The sequence below is a fragment of the Cibotium barometz genome, chromosome 15 (assembly GCF_041138505.1).
Source record: "Cibotium barometz isolate CiBa-2024 chromosome 15, ASM4113850v1, whole genome shotgun sequence".
Classification (NCBI taxonomy): domain Eukaryota; kingdom Viridiplantae; phylum Streptophyta; class Polypodiopsida; order Cyatheales; family Cibotiaceae; genus Cibotium; species Cibotium barometz.
This window is the reverse complement of record NC_141060.1, coordinates 37323297-37342390: the sequence shown is the minus strand read 5'-3', so window position 1 is coordinate 37342390 and position 19094 is coordinate 37323297. Positions and strand designations below refer to the sequence as shown.

The 19094-nt window shown below is 46.7% G+C and overlaps 1 protein-coding gene across 1 annotated transcript in view; it reads left to right on the top strand.

Moving 5' to 3' along the window:
* Window positions 1-18509, top strand: part of LOC147631259 (pre-rRNA-processing TSR1-like protein) — a 95540-nt gene extending 77031 nt beyond the window's left edge. The window contains exons 16-22 of the mRNA XM_086809605.1: window positions 9092-9351; window positions 9651-9737; window positions 9867-10097; window positions 10194-10272; window positions 10398-10461; window positions 10601-10724; window positions 18154-18509. Coding sequence (XP_086665731.1) covers window positions 9092-9351; window positions 9651-9737; window positions 9867-10097; window positions 10194-10272; window positions 10398-10461; window positions 10601-10704 — 825 coding nt within the window. The 3' untranslated portion in view covers window positions 10705-10724; window positions 18154-18509. The remainder of the gene's footprint in view (window positions 1-9091; window positions 9352-9650; window positions 9738-9866; window positions 10098-10193; window positions 10273-10397; window positions 10462-10600; window positions 10725-18153) is intronic.
* Window positions 18510-19094: the final 585 nt, after the last annotated feature.

Here is a 19094-nt window from a genome sequence, read left to right as displayed (position 1 = left end):
TCATTTTCTGGGTTTTTTTATCCAGACATTGTATCAGATCCACCATGATGTAACTTTTGGTCTCATAGGTCATTATGGCCTTTTGAAGACGTTAATATAACATTTCATTTCATTTCTCTCTCTATCTGCCTGTGATTCTGCCTGTGATTCAGCCCTGTGGACAGAGGATCAACTCACGTCACTCCTCCCTACGGCCTACACAAGGTTGAGCTGCCCACACATGGCTGTGGCCTTGGGCGCCATATTTCGCTGCTTGGTTTTGCTGCACTCTGCAGCTCCCATGGCTGGCCCGATCTGGCAGCCCTTGGCTAGAGCCCTAGACCCTGCTTTCCTTCCCTCAGAATTGGCCCGAACTGAGGCCCCTCTCCCCTACCGGCTGGCCTTCATCCATGCGCCCTCAGATCTACCCCTTGCTGCCCGCTTCTGTGGCGGCCTTCTATCACCCAAAGCCTTCTTCTCTGCTGGTTGACCTTTGCTGAAATGTTCCAGCCATGAAAAACTTGCTTTTGATGATTTTTCAGGCCTACTAGCCACTGCCTATTGGCTTGTAGGCATGTGGGGACAATCCTTGGGCAAAATTCAAGACCTCATGTGCATATTGAAGCTGCTGTCCAGCCTGTATGAGGGTTGCTTTTTAACCTTCTCTTGGATCCTCAGGCATCTGCGCGAGGGAGCTTTCCCGCACATCTATCTGGAGAAACCATGGCTTTCTTGCCAAAATAGCCCCCATGAGAGTACTGCCTTGTGCATCCTCCATGCCTCGGGTTCTAGCACTTGTTAGATCCATGGTCTGGTTCCGATGTCAAGTCTCCATAGACAAAGCTCAAGGATCTAACCTAGAACTGAAACCCTAATGAGGTTTCACGCATTGCGGCTTGTGACTCACCACCCAACTGTAAAGTCCTTCAGACTCACCCCTGAGCCTGAGGTTTGATTGCCGCAAGCCTGCTTGGTACTGATGGCCCCAATCTAGCGTCCCATACCACTAGGCCAAACCAGCCACCTTGCAGCCTTATGGCCATGAGGTCTTACACACCCTTGGTAGCCCTCCTGTCTACTGCATGGACGCTTCAATAACTCATAAGTGCCTTCAAGGTCACTAATATAGCAATAACCTAGCTATTTTTGGCCCTTGCTTTATTTATAAGCTTTTAGCCATTATTAGCCTTAGGCTATTAATTATAAGCCCTTAGCCAATCTAGACCTCATCCTGCTAGCGCCCTTAGCCAACGTGTGAATTCTCCAAGTCCCCATGCCCCAACCAAGCAAGGGTCAATTTTAGCGAGGTTATTGCTCTATAAGTGACCTTGGGGGCACTTATGAGTTATGGAGGTATCCACGTGGTATGGCTTGAAAGCCAAATCATATGTGTTTGCATCCTTCCATGCTTTTTTACCCTTGGCTGAAAATGCTTGTCGCCAAGCTTGTTCCTTTGTGTGCAGATCGAGGGAGGGAATATTTATCGGGTGAGTTCACAGCTTTTATGCAGTCTCGTGGCATATCTCATCGATGTGCTACACCTTATACTCCTCTGTAAAACGGTGCTGCTAAGAGACATAACGTACTCATGGAGATGGCTAAATGTATGCTTAAAAGCAAGGATTTACTCGGTAAATTTTGGCTTGAAGCAATCATGTGTGCCAACTACGTGCTGAACCGTTGTCCCATTAAAGCCTTGAAATCTATGACAGCTTATGAGGCTTGAAATGGCAGATTCCCAATGATTACTCATACAAGTCTTTGGTTGTCTGTCTTATGTGCATGTACCAGCACAACAAAGGCATAAACCATAGTTTTTTTCATACTCGTATGGAAAATATTCCATACTTCCATACCTATATGCGTATGGTCACGTATGGAAAAACTTTTCATACTCGAGCCAAAAAAGAAAATTTTTTGCATCTTTTCTAGACAGAGATTAATTGTCAATGTGTGAAAGTCATGACAGATGAAACATGGTCAATTTGTGAAAACCATGATAGACCATCTATCTTGGCTCACATACTTTAAGTCTCTCATGGTTCACTTCTTTGAAAATGGCATGTCTACCCTTTAATGATCAAGTATGAAATCCCACATATGGAATTTCTCCAAGGGGCAGTCTGAGATCACAAATACCATGTCTAAAAATGCAATGCTTCAAAAGGTTCGTGATTTGGCGGATTGTCCTGGGCCTAGTACACGGCCTTGTTGATTCCTTTTCTGGGAAGGCTTATGAAAATTGTACAATGGAATGTAAAGGGTGTTTCTTCGCGCCAAAAGCAGTTCAGGCTTTGGCGTACAACTTTTTGTCATGGTTGGGATGTTTTGTGTGCAGTTGAACATAAGCAGCATAAGTTGGCTGGCAAAGCCTATGTATACAAGGGGTTTCATGTTTTCTACAGCAGACATCCTGCTTCGCAGTCAGGTGTTATGTTTGCTGTTCGTTCGCAGTTTTAGCCTTCTCTTGTGATTCAAGATGTTCATGGAAGATTTCTAGTGATACAGATTGTTCGGGATGATACGCCTTTATGGTTGTTAGGGGTGTATGCTCCAAATAATGCTCGTGCACGCCGTTTGGTGTGGAATGACTTGTGTGCTCTTTCAATCTCTCATCGTGGCTTTGTGATGGGAGACTTTAATAGTGTGTGTCCAGGGAGCAAGCCACGTCGCCTCATTCTGTAATGGATGGCCTGGAGAGAATGGCGTGGGAAGCTTTTGCAGCAAGGTCGCTAAAACAAGACATGTGGTCTTGGTTGCATCCAAATGAAAGGGGTTACACTTATGCCTCACAACAGTTTCGGGGCACTTATGCTAGATTGGATAGGATGTATATTTTACATCAAGATCTCTTTTTGCCAGAGGTTCTCACTATGATGGTTGATCAGCAACAGGTTTTCTCGGATCATTGGCCGCTTGTGTTTGAAATGGTCTATCATCCTGTGGATGCATATAAAGGCTTGTTGGGACGCTTGCCTTTGCGCTTAAATCACACTTTTTTGGAGCATGAAGTTTTTGATGTTTATATGCGTCAGTTGATACGACATTTCTCCACAAGAGTGTCCATGGCTGATTATCATGCTTGGCCAGTGTTCCTTACCAACACTCGGAAATTATGCGCGGCATTGTGGTCTTGCTAATGCCTCTATACAAAAACAGCATGTGGCTCTTCTTGAGTTGCTTTTAAAGGACTTGCAGGCGTTCATGTTTACTGACTCTATGGATGCTGAAGTTGTGGATGCCATAGAATGGCTGAAAAAGGAGCTATCTACGATGCAGGAAGCACAATATGTTCGCTTTAAACTGCTTGCACGTCCTGATGCTTTGCGGGATGCTAATTGTCAATCTCATCGCTTCTATGATAAGTTGCATCAAAAACATATGCGTGAGAATATTGTTAGGCTGATGGATGCCCTAGGCAACCTTGTTACTCAACCTTCTGAGGTTATTCAACATTGCATCAGGTTTTATGAAGATTTGCTCGCCCCTCGAGAGGATGTCTCGCCGGCTGTCCTGGCTGCAAGGGAGTCATTGTTTTCTGAAGTATGATATCAAGTTGACCCTGATGTGGCGGTTCAGCTTGATGCTCCTGTTACTCAAGGGGAACTGGAAGCTGTTCTCTCTAAACTTCCCATGGGAAAGAGCCCTGGTTGGGATGGTTTGACAAATGAGTTTTTCCGAAAATATGTTTATTAGCTTGCAGAGCCTTTGACGCTTATTTGTCAAAGGGTTTGGGATGAGGGATATATGCCTGCCGATTGGAAGTTTGGTATACTTCGTTTGTTGCCCGAAGTCTCTTCGCCTACTTCATTGGCTCAATGGCGTCAGATCTCACTTATGGGTATTATGTATAAAATCTTTACAAAGATTTTTGCCAATCGCTTGCAGAAGGTGCTTCCTACTCTTATTCATCCATATCAATATGGATTTATGCATGGCAGGAATATTTTGCATAATATTCTTAATGTTCAAATTGGAGTGGATTATGCCAAGGCAAAGAAGCAAGAGATTGTGATGGTGCAGCTGGATCTTGAAAAAGCTTTTGATCATGTCAGCTGGTCTTTCCTTTCTCAGTTAATGACAGCCATGGGCTTTGGTCCCAAAATGGCTAATTTGGTGCATTTACTTGGCTCTGGCTCTATCACACGGATTATGCTCAATGGAGGACTTTCGGATGGTATTTCTCTCACCCGTTCTCTCCGGCAAGGCTGTCTTCTTAGCCCTCTTTTCTTTGCCATTACCACTCATCCTATGTTATCTCGCCTAGATGCTATGGCAGTGGTTGGTTTGCATCTCCCTCATGGCAAGCAATTGGTTGCTCAAGCCCTTGCGGATGCCACTTCTATGTTTCTCAGGGCCGAAAAAGCCAATATAGATCGAGCAATGGAAGCTTGGAATAATTTTGCATTCGCTTCTGGGCTGAAAATAAATTCAACAAAGTCAGCCCTCATTGTATGCACGGAATTTGATCTTGAGGCATTAGGGTGGCAAGGCCGTGTGGTGCATATAGGAGACATTGTTCGTCATCTTGGGTATCCGGTGGGTGTGGATGTGGACCCCCAAGCGCTTCTTGCTTGGATTTCTGCTCGGATCTCGGATAAATTTGTGTATTGGAAAGCTCAAGGGTGGCCTATGCACGTGAGGGTTAAGGTAGCTCAGGTTATTATGCTTAGCATGATTTCCTATTTTTTCCTTTGCTACCTTGGACGCACAAATCTCTTCTCCGTTTGGTTGGTCCCTTTCGGTTTATGCTGTGGAAGAGGCAAGGAAATATTATGGGCCAAACATGGATAGCTTCGAATCACATTAGATGCCCAAAAGAATGGGTGGGACTGCTTTACTGGATGTCCGCTTGCATATGGTCGCGCGTAGGTGGTCGCTTTTTCAGGATATGTGTTTGCAAGAGAGAGAGAGAGAGAGAGAGAGAGAGAGAGAGAGAGAGAGAGAGAGAGAGAGAGAGAGAGAAATGAAATGATATATTAACGTCTTCAAAAGGCCAAAATGACCTATGAGACCAAAAAGGTTACAACAATTGAGAGAGAGAGAGAGAGAGAGAGAGAGAGATACAGCCTACAGCCGACCAGTACCTGCAAAATCTGCAAAGTCACATGGGTAACATTTAAAGCTTTACATGTTTTGAAATTTAGGTGTTTTTTCTGTGAAAGCTTTTCTGGCAGATACAGGGAGGTTTTCCTGCAAAGAAACCTCTATAGGCTTTTGCAAGGCTTTGGGTGCAGAAATTTTGGGCATTTTGGCACAGTGAGCCACTTTTGTTGCTCTACTCAGTCAGTGGTGCATTGTTTTGCACATTCAGAGGATTGAGAGTGCAAGCATATTTGGGTCAGTTGTACTCAGTGGAGTATAGTTGCTTTCAGGGTTGTTGCTTTTGGGTTTTTTGATACACAGGTACAACATTGTGCACTGGCATAATGGCAAATCAACAGCAGAGTGATGTGTTCACATACTTGTCTAAGGAAGACAAGCTGGATGGCATGAATTACTCCTTGTGGAGTTTTATGCTGAGAAATGTGCTCGTGGCAAAAGGTCTTTGGGATTTTGTTAGTGGTGATGAACCACGTCCAGGTCCATTGGCTCCAGAGATTCCTCCTCAAGGGGGTGCTCGTGGAAGAGGACAACAGGCACAGGCACCGGTTCAGCCACAGCGTGTTCAAAGAACAAATGCCCAGAAGACATGGGATGCCAAAGATGCACAAGCCTTATCACTTATTGCATTGTCAGTACAGAGGTCTATTATACCTCATATTCGTTCAGCTGGCTCTTCACGGAATGCATGGGTGACTTTGGAGCAAATGTATGCTGCTCGTAATGAGGCACAGATCTCATTTTTGAAAAGAGAGCTGGAAAATCAGAAGATGCATGAAGGAGATGATATGTCTAGCCACTTGAACAAGCTGCAGGATTTGAGAGAGCAACTCATCAATGTGGATGAGATCCTTCCTAAGACACAGCTTCTATCCACCATCTTAAACTCTTTGCCTAGATCCTACATGGCTTTTCATACCTCTTTGAACCTTAGCATGAGGAATGCTATTGAGCCCCTAGAGTATCAGGAACTTGTTGCTCTCTTGTTACAGGAAGAGCAAATCAGGAAGAACATGAACATGAACACAAGTGCTGAACAAGCATTTGTGACAGGTCAAAAAGGGAAAGGCAACAAGTCTCAGCCAAAGAGTTCAAATCAGAATTCAGGTGATGGTGGTTCATCTCAGGATACCAAGAAAGGTGATGGACAGCCCAAGAAGAAGGGCAAATGCCATTACTGTAAGAAGCCAGGTCACTACATCACAGAGTGTAGGAAGAGGATTGCCAAAGAGAAGGAGAAGGAGTCTCTTTCCAGGCCTTTAGGACCCTCGGCATGCATGTTTTCCTGTGTTCTATCTGCATCCTTGTAAGGTCGTCATCCAAATAGATGGGATCCCTGTAACCCTCGTCATCCAAATAGATGGGATCTCCCTCTAATCCTCGTAGAATCACCCTCTCCCTCATGAAGGTGACCCTCTCCGTCTCTCCTGCAAACTGTAGGATGAGGGCTCGCTTGCGTGTTGAGTCTTTCCCGGCTCTCCATGCTTTGGTGAAGGGGAGAGGGTCCTCTTCCCTGTAGCCGAGTTTCATGCATAGAAGCTGTCCATCTTTCTCGGGAGTGGAGTCGGGTGTCTCGGCTATACCTGTGACTCGAATGTTGAGGCGGCGGGCATGCCTCATCTTCTCCTCCTCAATGGTGGTGTGAATGATTTAGAGAGAGAGAGAGAGAGAGAGAGAGAGAGAGAGAGAGAGAGAGAGAGAGAGAAATGAAATGATATATTAACGTCGTCAAAAGGCCAAAATGACCTATGAGCCCAAAAAGGTTACAACAATTGGTGGATCTGATACAATGTCTGTGTAAGAAAAGCTAAAACAACTAAACAACTAACTGAAACTGAAACAACAACTATGAGGAAAAGTAAGGTACTAGGAGCTCCTAATGGATAACATCTGGGAAGGAAAACTCCAGCAACAAAGGTAAGCATCATATACATCACTATCCAAAGTTGTACTTGATGATAATGAAATGAAAGTACAAAGTACAATATATGAGACCTAAGCCAAAAAGGCCAACACAATGGAGTGTGTTCCCATGGGGGAAAAACACCTCTCGAGTTAGGGTAAAAAGTACCCGTGGATAGATCCTGTTCACACCAGAGACTTCCCGAGAGTGTAGCTAACAAGAGGCACATATAACAGTGGTCCGAAAGTTGGTGAGTTGAAGGCTGCTGGACTCCTTGTAGAGTGGCATTGTGCTCGCGTCCTGACCCATGGGCTCAAAGGTGAACAATTGATGGATCCTCCACCAGATTTTCTGTGCCTTTGGACAATCCCAACGACAATGGCGCTAAGTGTTCTAGGGTGAGTTGCACCGATTGCAAGAAGCTAGCCCATCCGTTATGGTCAAACATGGGTCCACGTCAAGTCTCATGTGAGGTAGCAACCGAAGGAAGAGGGTGATCTGAAGATCTCCTAAGGACAATGCCAAAGATCCATGAGAAAAGCGGGGGAGATTTTGTGGTCCTACCAGTGAGTGGTAGCAGAAGATATGTTGTGGATCTCTGGAAGTAGAATGCGACAGCCTAACCAGGCTGAATATTGGAAGAAGGAGATGCTTTGGTGATGTGGTGGTGTTGTGGGTTCTCCATTGCCACTCTCTTTGGTCCCGCTGTAACTGGGGTGGTTCTCCCATCCTGTGATGGATAGTCCTCCCGTGAGAGCACTTTGTCTTGGGCTAAAGTCGACCTTGGCTGCTGGCAGCAAACACCAATGAGTCGAGAGCCTGCAGAGGGGTGGTGGGGGTGGGGCTGTAAGGACCTGCCATAGGCTCTGTGGAAATAACATGTGATACATTCTTATAAGGGTTCTTCATAGGGACTATTATCTTGGGTTTCACCTCTAAGATGGCAGCTGGAACCTGCCATCTCATTCTCTTGGGGGGTGGGTGGGATGGCAGCTGGGAACCTGCCACTTGTACTCGGGGGCAGAATTTTGCTGCTGCTTGTGGCTTGGGGGTACCACTAGTTTGGGAGGGGCTCAATGAAGAGGTGTGCCCTTGGCCCGGCTGGGTTGAAACTCTGGAGGCATTACTTGCAGTGGCCAGCACAGTTTGCCCTGCTCCCCCGCTTTTTTCTTCTTCTCCCCTCCCCCGTCTTTTCATTCCGCTAAGCCGAGAAAGTGTGGGCAGTTTTTGAGGGGGTCGGATTATCACATCTTTTCACTACCATGCATATGGGACCTTGTTGGCAGCACAAGGCACTTGATTGGTTGAGATTTCCCCCTTGTTTGGTTTGAAATCCCTTTTGTGTGTGTGTGTGTGTATATATATAAAATAGAATTTCTTGGGGAAAAAAGCATTTTCCAAAAAGCTGTGGAGGTTGTCTTTTCTCATCATTCATGTTGGATGGATGGATGTGTGGGGTGATAAGACCGACACCCCCCCCCCCTCCTTTTCCCCCGCCCAACCACCCTTTTTTAGATCCCTGCACCATAGACAAAGAGGTAATCTCCTCCTTCATAAGACCATTATTTGATCCTAGAGCTTTCCCCCCAAGTCATTCCTAACATTTGTTAACCAAAGGGTTCCTTTATTGGCTTTGTAATCCAGTGTGTCGTTCACAAATGAAGCTACCACTGCTCATCACTGGTACTGGTCACACTAGACGGTTTTCACTCCTGTTTTCAGTGGATGATCTTTGCAGTACTCATGATAAAAAATGAATACTGTATTATGACAAGCCTTATGGGCCATTTTGGACCACCTGGCAGATATTAACAAACCTCTCTCTTCCTCTCTGTCACTCAACTTTTTTCATAAAGATAAGGCAGGCTGAATGAGAACCCTTCACTTGTTGTTTTTTTGATCTCAATCATAAGAAGAAAGTCGGTAATTAAACTTCCACTCTCGAAGTTTGTATAGCGGGAAGAGCAGCCTGGCAATAGTATAGGCTAGCAATCTTACTAGCAGGAAAAGAGTCCAGCAGAAAAAAATATTGTGTATTGAAAAGCATTCTAAAAGCCTACATGACGGATGTTTTTCTTATTTCATGTTATAATGGATTTTTTCCAGGAGTCCTTGCCGCCAGAGTATGGCAGAATATTCTCTTTTGAAAATTTTCAGAGAACTCAAAAGAGTGTGTTTGCCAAAGCAAAAGAAGTGGGTGAAGGGAGGCTCAATGGTTGTGTTCGCTTGGGTACTTACGTGAGGCTTCATGTGAAAGACGTTCCTTTGAGTTCAGCCTTGAAACTACAGAGTACATACACACAAAGTCCTTCAGTTGTTTGCGGGTTGCTTCAACACGAGTCAAAAATGTCTGTTGTACACTTTAGGTATGCTTCTTGCTTACATAAATCATTCACTGGGAGTGTCAGAGAACATGATGGGTTACATGAAAGTTTGTACTATTGAAGTTCTTTGTGTGCTGTCCCCCACCACCCATTCTTCCTTTCTTCCTTTTCCCGGCTGCTCAGGCAAAAGGAAGGGATTCTGGGTATCCCCATGGGAGGCCCTAAATCCCTAGGGCCTTCATTTCTCTGGGGCACACACAAACATAAAACTGAAGAGAACCATGGAAAGCATTGTGTGATTTTGTCAGAACTAAGATGTATCTTTTGATTGTGTATTATAGCATCAAAAAACATGAAAGCTTTTCGGAGCCTTTGAAGTCAAAAGAATCCCTAGTTTTTCATACAGGTTTCCGAGTATACAAAACAAGGTAAGGGACTGTACTTTGTCAAGGCAATCTTTCAATTATCTGTTGAATTTTCCACTTCATGAATGTGGTAACTTGATATTAGGTTTTCTTGAATTCAAATTAATCCTGTGGTTTGATTTGGTATGTCAGGCCTATTTTCTCTACAGATGATATCAACATGGATAAGCATAAGTTGGAAAGATTTCTACATCCAGGCCGTTTCTCTGTTGCCTCAGTTTTTACACCCATCTGCTTTCCACCTCTTCCTTTGGTCGTTTTTAAGGAGATTGGCAGTGGAGAAAGATTGACACTTGCAGCTTCAGGGTCACTAAAGAGTGTGGATCCTGATCGCATTATTTTGAAGAAGATTATTCTCTCTGGGTAGGTATCCTGGTTTGATCGATTGTTTTTTAAAGGGGAGTTCTTGTGAATCTGCACACGTGCAGCAACATTAATGAGACCAATTCATTTTTTCAGGTATCCACAAAAGGTGCAAAAGCAAAAAGCAGTTGTGAGGTTCATGTTTCACAACCCGGAAGATGTGCGCTGGTTCAAGGTAGTCTGCAACAAGCACGCAACCACATCATTTTTATGCTTCTTGATGCTTGTTGTGTTGTTAGCACATTGTGCAATAGAGTGAACCAAAAAAAGGTTTTTCTAATGGAAGTTTTGAAGTTGCAGCCTCTTGAATTATGGACAAAATATGGGAGACGTGGCCGAATCAAAGAACCTGTTGGTACTCATGGTATCAGAGCTGCTCCTAAATCTTTATCATACACCATTTTACTGCTTTCTTCCAGGAAGTTTTTCCATAGGTTTTAGAGCTCCTGTTGAAACGTATTTGGGCAACTCGGTGATACCATTTCCTGCTTTGTTGTTCCTAGGTGCCATGAAGTGTATATTTGATGGTGTTCTACAACAAAGAGACGCTGTTTGTGTGAGCTTGTACAAGAGAGTCTACCCAAAATGGCCTGGATTTGCTGTTTAAGTTTGAAGTACAAAGATAAGGTGAACTTAAATGTGTTGCCATAGAAATTTTATGTTCTACTGGAGCACGTTTTTCTGTAGGACCACAAACCATTGATGAGCGGGTTAGATATTTGAGTTAATATGTACCTTTGACATTGGGATAAGGCTTTTATTTAGTAACAGGCTTACTCATTAATATCATTACACCTATGCTAGTCACCAGTAGTTTTAGTTTTGAAGCAACATTTGAGTATGTTGTATTGGCCTTGTCCTGTTTGCAAGGCCTATGCATTTTAGTATATACAGCTTTGAGCGCTATTATATTTGTTCTAAGGGGATATGCCATTGAAGAACTTTTTTGATCTTATTTAGGTCTATCCTCACATCATTAATTGTATTGGTGTGTCCTAGATTGAAAATTTCCTGTTTGATGAAGGTATGTTTTAATTCCTTTGCATACAACTCCTCTCAGAATCTTCAAGACAGTTATAGTCTTGACATGCTGAATGTGTTCTTCCAATGATCTATAAATAAGTATTTTCATCGAAAAAGACGACTATCCACTTTCCCAAATATGCATGGAGCAAGTCGCTTATCATTTGTTGTTGGAAAGTTGCTAGACTATTGGTTAAGCCAATGGGCAAAACGAAAAACTACATGCGGCATTTGGAATACAATCTTCGATACATTCTCTAGTTTAATCTTTATTTGATGTTATTTACACTATAGATCAATCTTAGTGAAATACTTTGCTTGACAATAAACTATGTCATTATTTCTCAGTGAAGGATACTATTTCTCAAAGTGAGATTATTGTAATCCACGCAAAAATGCATATTGCCATTTTTCTTCTTTGAAAGAAGAAACCGAGTGTCTCATGGAGACAACACACTCGGGTAAACTAACCCCTTTGTGAGATACTCTTGGAGCTGTCTTTGCATCACCGACAGGCTCACCCATTTTTGGCCTTCGGCTAGGATGGAGCTTGGAGGCTAAGCCCACCGAGACCAGGACGGGGAGATGGTGGCCTCGAGCCTGGAGGTGTTGCTTTTTGTATTCATGCATACTTCTGTCGTAGTATCTCTTCCCCCTTCTTACAGATACCTCCATTGTGATCGATGGAGTGCCGATTATGCATACGCTTGTGCTCGGACAGAGTGGCGTCACATGGAGGACAGGATCAGTGCCCACCTAGCACGCCTTTGACCCCAGACGGGTTGTGACTAGTCCCCGTCTTAACCCTCGCCCAAGACTCTTCGAGTGGAGGGCAGTTCCGCTAGTGACGCATCACACAGATTGATATGTGGATTGTCTCATGGAACATTCAGGGTTTAGGGGGGCCTCAGTGCTTTCAAAGACGAGGTGTCCTCAGAGCCGAGCTTCAGAGAGCCATAGTTGGGGGACCCATCGACATTCTATTCCTCAGGAGCATCACCTTTCTAAGGGGCGCACCCGCCGATGTGGGAAGATTATTCCAGACAGGAGTCGCACTTGTGTGTTTGTGTCAGTGAGCAGCGTTTGCTGGCAGTGACAAGCTCAGGAGTTGTAGTACCCGGGCGTGCATCGTGGATTACCATATTGATCGGAGAGGATAACCTGGGGTTCTGATACCATGTCGGAATGCACAGCGGACCACCTGGGGACTACGGGACATGGCTCTCACTAGGGCAGCAAGAGGCGGCAGGCTCCGAGAAGTGATGGATCAGTCTGCAGATGGAACCCGAATGGCCACTCCTCGCAGGGTCGGGGGTTGGCAATCGGTGAGAGTTCTCTAGAGAGTCCGCGTGCCCGCGCCGAGGAGGGGGGGGTGTTCTTGGGGAGAGGACGATGGCATCTGCTCCTGATCGTGAGAGGGCACCTGCTGCTGGCGGATCAGATTCTCTTTAGGGGGGTTGGGGTTGGGGGTGGGGAGGGGGAGTTGTCTTGGAAAATTGAGAAGAGTGGGACCGAACCACTATGTGGAGCCGGTCTCTAGGCTGAAGCTGACGTTGGCACCCTCTAGGGGGCGGGTGGGGCCTCCACTCGAAATGGGTGATCTTGAGATAAATGCTCAAATGGTTATTTGCCACGACTGTTTCTGTTTGGGTCCTATTGGGTTGTGTTGCTTGGTGGCAGCGTGCTACTCTGGCAAGGGATCGGTGCTATCTTTGCTCGGTTGTTTGCCACCTACCCCCATCTTGGTCCTCGGGGGTGGCGTGCTGGGGCTTTGTCTCGCTAGAGGGGCATTGGGGCGCTTGGTCCACTCTCTCCACTTTGCGCTGGGGGGACGGGGGGCTTGGATCGGTGTGTGGAGCTTGCCTAGATTGGCGACGAGGGTAAGCTCAGGCGAGGTGACCCATTTGATGACAAATGAAGCACTGGCTAGGAAGGCTTGAGTACTCAGCTCACTAAGGAGGCTGGCCTGGAGCAAGTCTCGAAGCCGGCTGCGCACTGGGTGGCAACCCACAATCTTGCATACAAGTGTTGAGGCTTCAAGGGAGGCTACTGTTGATGCGAGGAGCTAGAGGTCCACTTTGGGGAAAAGGCAAGGGGCAGCGGCCTTGGTCGGGGATGACATAGCGGCTGCCATAGAGTCCTCCTGAAGGGGTGAAGACCAAAGGGAGCCGACACTCGCTGAAGCTACTATGGGTGGAGCTCCCACAAATCAGGCTTGGCATGTGAGTTCTAGAATGTGGGTGCCATAGTCCCCTAGCTCGTTGAGTTTGCGTGCAACCATGCTTAGAGACATGGAGCCTCTGAGCCATGCTCATATGGAAGCATGTAGTGCTTGGATGAGTCTCTGAGCCATGCTCAGACTTAAGCCTCTGAGTTGGCATTGCAGAACATGTCCTTGTTGGGATATGATGCAGTCTGGAGGCCATCATAGATTATGTTGAAGTCCCAAGGAGGGTGATGGTTAAGTATGGAATATTTTCCATACGAGTACGAAAAAAACTATGATCTTATTGAAGGCAGCTTGAAGGCCGCCTTCCATGAGATCCCAGTGACCAAGAAAAAAGGAAACTGGAAGCCCATTTGCCCCCGAGCATTTGCCCCTAGGAAGAGCAGTCAAGGCCTCGGCCAGCTCCTTTGCTGTGAAGGGAGTCAATAGGAAGGTCCGGAGAGTGGGGGGAACCACCTTTATTGTGTGCTACCAAACCCTCTCACGCGCATCCACTACTTGTGAGGATAATGGGGCACCCGTGAGGAGGGATCCAAAAAAATCGATTGCAATGGCTCTCGCATGGGGAGGGTGGGGGCGGGGGGGGGGGGGGTGGGGCGGCGCAAGAAGCGATAGCTCCCCATCCTGGTCTCGCAGTCTGCGAATACCATTTCTCTGCTTGTGAGGGCCTACAATCTCAAAAAAAATCCCAGTGACTATTTCTCCGGCCTGGGTTCAGAAGGAAGCTCTGGCATGGTATCTATACTCCACCCTTCTCTCCTATAGATCTGATCTCTGTACGGGTGGCAGCTAGTTGACTCTCAATCCACGGGCTATCGGGGGAATTCCCTTGAAGACATTGGAGAGAAGCAAGATCCCATGGTTGTCACGGTATGAAAATACGATACCGTACGGGAATTTTTGGTAGGATATGAAATTTTCGGATACTGTACCATAAAATACGGTTTTTTTCTTTTTTACACTTACAAACTATGGAGCTTCAAGCTTGAATGTGAGGGAAGGTTGGGGGGGGGAGGAGTCTACAGTGCTTGAGGAACCAGAACATGGAGATGTGTCTCTCCAAGTTGGATCTCCCAATTGTCTCCAAAAAAAAACCTGCATGGGTAATGCAATACCAAAGGTCTCCCAGTGTAGCGTTTATGACTAAGGGACCGTCCTTGCACAAATACGAGTAGTGCATCTAGGGTGATAGGTTTAAGGACTCCTCTCTAGATCAAAATGGCTGTCCAAATCTTCTCCCTCGTACATAACTTGAGGATCTGACTATCTAGCCTACCTATACCAAGGATCTCCAAGTGATGTAGCAAGATTCTCTCATCCTACCAATCATGTGTAGTATGTACACTACCAGTCTACCTTGCCAGATGTTTTAGGTCTCTTAGCAACTCCATATGGAATACTCAGTGGACACGAAAGTTGCGAAGTATTGCGGGCATTTGGGATCTTCGTTAAGCAAGATTTGTATATTTTTTTAGCATTTGGAATTTTTTTCTCAAGGTGGGGGAAGAAAAAAGAAAAGAAAAAAAACTCGTACCATACGATATCGTACCGTATGAACCGTATGGTACGAATGGGCGTACTGGTATGAGAAACAACTGGTATGAATCTTTGTAGGAGGCGGAACTATCGGAACTGCCCTCCACTTGAAGAGTCTAGTCCTAGGACGAAGGCGTGTGAGGTGGGCATGGATCCTGTCCTCCATGTGTCGCCACTCTGTTCGAGTTGGAGAGTAAGCATACTCTGAACTCCATCGGTTGCAATGTAGCTATCTGGAAGAGGAGGGAAGGGGTAATGCAACTGAGATATGAAGGAACACAAAGAGACACTCCTCCAGGTTGGAGGAAACCACCTCTCCGTCCTGACCTCAATGGCTGAGCCTCCAAGCTCCATCCGAGCAGGGGCCATAGATGGGTGAGCACGTCGGTGATGCATAGATCATGAAGATGGTGCGAAACCTCCACTGCTTGCCCCTAGATGGCAGCAGCCACCCCACTGAGTCCTCGGGGCTGCACTCAAGGGAAAGGAGAAGATCATCGTGCCACTCTTTGGCGTGGATGGCCTGGAATGATGGAACACCACACAAATCTGAATTTGAGCTATTGTCTCCTCGAAAATATTAATTCCTTCGATATGGAGACATGGGAAGAAACTCTAATCTGCTGGCAGCCTCAAGATCTTGGGGGCCACCTGGCGACTCACATGGGAGAGCCCACAGTGGGGAGGTGGCGGTCATCATCTCTACCGGCTCTGAGAAGCGATGAATCAATCGGTGGACGGAACTCACCGGTTGCCTCCGCTCTGGATCAGGCACAGCCGAAGGGTGGCAGAAATGCTCAGGAGAGGCGGAGGGAGGGGGGATTGCGGGCTATAAGAAGAAGAAGGGGCAGGGGGGGCTGCTGCAGCCAGGAAGAGTCCGAGGCGAGGGTTGAGGATTAGGAGGGGGGGGATGGGGAAGCTGTGAAGAGGGAGATGGGAGCGGTTGGGAGTGATCCACCCGACTGGGAAGATGCGGGGAGGGGCTTGCTGAGGACTCCGTGGGACCAGTTGGCCTCACTGGAATATGAGAACTTGAGGAAGAATCTCGGCGAGGTAACAGCCTTCAGATCGGAGGGGCCGTAGGTGGGACCCTCCAAGTGACTTACGGGGTTTTTTTTTTTTTTGGGGGGGGGGGGGGGGCATTGCCGACGGGTGGCTGCTGCGATAAATGATCCTAACGGTTCTCCTCTAACAGAACCAAATCCTCTTGTGCTCTGCCAGCCTAGCGCGCTCGGCGATGCCGCTCAGCTCTGGAAGTTGGTTGGCAGCCCTAGCGTGGGCCGATGGTCTGCCACTCTTCGGTACTAAATAACGTCGTCCGTGGTTGAGTGCTGGTGCTCTGCTGCCGAGGGCTTGCAGCTCTCCTAGACCCTTGAGGATAATCTAAGCTGGGACTTGAGACGCGGGGGGGGGGGGGGGGGGGGGGGGGTGTGTTGAGACACCGGAGGCAGTCTCCTAGACCGGTGACGAGAACAAGCTCTAGTGAGATGTCCCAGCTTGCATATGAAACATTGGCCTGGGAGGCCCGAGTACTCTACTCTCTGTAGAATGGGGTCTCCCTAGAGGCAAGGAAGGGATTTGACGTGAGGCACTGTCTTCAGCGAGGCAATACATATTTGAAGGGATGGAATCCTGATTGCCCGTGCAAGGGCTGAAGCGGCGATAGGGGGGGAATTCCATCACTTGCCCAATAGCTCCACCAATCGCCGGGAGAGGAGGAATGAATGCCTGGGAAGTAGACTGTTACGGGAAAGTCTGAAACGCCATGACTCTACTTGATGCTGCTGGCGAGTCAAACTCAACCTGGTAGTAGCCGCGCCCAAAAGGATGAAAATCGGTAATCTTTATAGGTGCTCCAAGGAGTCTAGCCTGTAGAAGATCCCTGAGTTGTCCGTGTGCCGGGTGGCTACCATTAATCTTGCATACTAGAGTGGAGGCCTCTAGGGATGCAACTGTCGAAGCGAGGAGTTGGAGGACCGCTTCTGAGAAGGATAGGTAAGGGACGGTGGCCTCGATCGGGGATGATGGAGCCATTGCCATGGAGTCCTCTTGAGGGGTGTAGACTAAAAGAGGCCGAAGCTTGTCGAAGGATAAAATGCCCAAGAACTAGAAAAAACTGCCAGATGAGAACGGAGGGGATGAGTCGGGGTAGAGAGTCGGAGCTGAAAGGGGATGGGGGGAGGGACTTGGGGGGAAGGGGGGGGTAGGCGGGGGCAGAGCGAAGGGAGGAGAGGGGGTGCAGGCGGGGGCAGAGAGAGTGAGGGGGCGCAGGTGGGGGCAGAGCGAATGGAGGAGGGGGGGAGCGCAGGCGAGAAGAGGGGGCACAATGGGAGCAGGGGCAGCTAGCGGGGGCGCACTCGGGGGCGGTGTGGAAGAAGGGGAGAGAGAGGGGGGGGGTGTTGTGGCACTCACAGCTCTCTATTCTAGACTGCACCTTGGGAACTTATTATGCTTGAGGATTCTAGCTTTGCATGGATTTTTGTGCTAGATTTGGTACCGATTCCATCATCAAGTCTATTTATTCCAAGTCCATTATTGCCTCTAGTTACATGTTTTTGAACTCTGTTAATCAGTTCACCAAAAGAGGCCCAAGCTTGTCGAAGGATAAAATTCCCAAGAACTAGAAAAAACTGCCAGATGAGAACGGAGGGGACGAGTCGGGGTGGAGAGTTGGAGCTGAAGGGAGATGGGGGGGGGGGTGGGGGCAGAGCGAAGGGAGGAGAGGGGGTGCAGGGGGGGCAAGAGAGAGTGAGAGGGGGCAGAGCGAATGGAGGGGGGGAGCGCAGGCGAGAAGAGGGGGCACAGCGGGAGCAGGGGCAGCTAGCGGGGGCGCACTCGGGGAGAGTGCAGAAAGAGGGGGGGGGGGGGGGGGGGGGGGGACTCACAGCTCTCTATTCTAGACTGCACCTTGGGGAACTTGTTATGCTTGAGGATTCTAGGTTTGCATGGATTTTTGTGCTAGATTTGGTACCGATTCCATCATCAAGTCTATTTATTCAAAGTCACCCTGCTTATGTTCTACCCTTATTGCCTCTAGTGACATGTTTTTGAACTTTCTGTTAATCAGTTTCAGTGAGATCTGGTAGGTAAGGTGATGCCACAAGATGACGTTTTCCCTTGTCTCCACTGCTGATTTGATTTATAGATCTATGGAGGGAACATATACTGGTCAATATAGAAAGTTCTGTTCTCAATCATATTTAAATTTTGGAAACGGCTGACTATATTCTATTCCTAATGACCTCATTAAGTTTTGACTATTTGTTGCAGGTCTTCTGTCCAGGTTGTTCTGGAGTCTTCTGAAGTGTACAGAGCATTTTTGTAAAGACTGCCAAGGAAGCTGTTTGGTTTGAAATACTGTGTTCTTTTGGCAATAATGCTTTGATCCAATTTTAGCTGTAAGCTGTCATATTTTTTGGTCAAATTTTGGGTTTTCTTGTGGGTTTACCTTATTTTGTGTGTGCGAGTTTTTTTTGGGGTTGGAGGTTAGCAGGGGTTTTGATAATTTAAATTTGAATTTATAAAAATGGGGATTTTTTAAAGACCACTTAAATACAAGTGGGATGATCTAGGGATTTCATATAATCCCTCTCAAAGGTTTGGCCATGCAAGTGCCCTTCAAATTATCCTCTTATTTGCATGGGGATGCTGATGTGCATGTTCAATTGGTCGATCTTTGGTAGCATGTGTATCTCTTAGTTGCCTTATGGTTGTCAATCTGCATGTGGGTGTTGATGTGCATATTTACTTGGTGGTTTTTTGGTAGCTGCATATCTCCACTTATGGTGCGAGGAAGCGATGAATTGTTGTCCTTCCTGTTTAAGACATGTGCATGAAGAAACCTTTTTATCAAATTTAAGCTGGTCTCAAGTGGATGATTATCCTAATGATTTGTCATATCTCTATGCCTCCGCATGGGGGCGTCTCTCTCTCTCTCTCTCTCTCTCTCTCTCTCTCTACACACACACACACACACACACACACACACACACATATTCACACACACACTCACAAATCACTATACAACTTAGTCATATCATTGTCTATAATGACAAAGAAATGCTGAAAACATAGGGGATATGAAAATTTTTAAACATAGCGTAAGATCAATTTATGAAATTAAAGTGTTGCATAACTTACTTATTTGTTATATATAATGACAAATTGAAGCACTATGTAGTTGTTAAGCACTTCATAGGTTAGCATCGTTT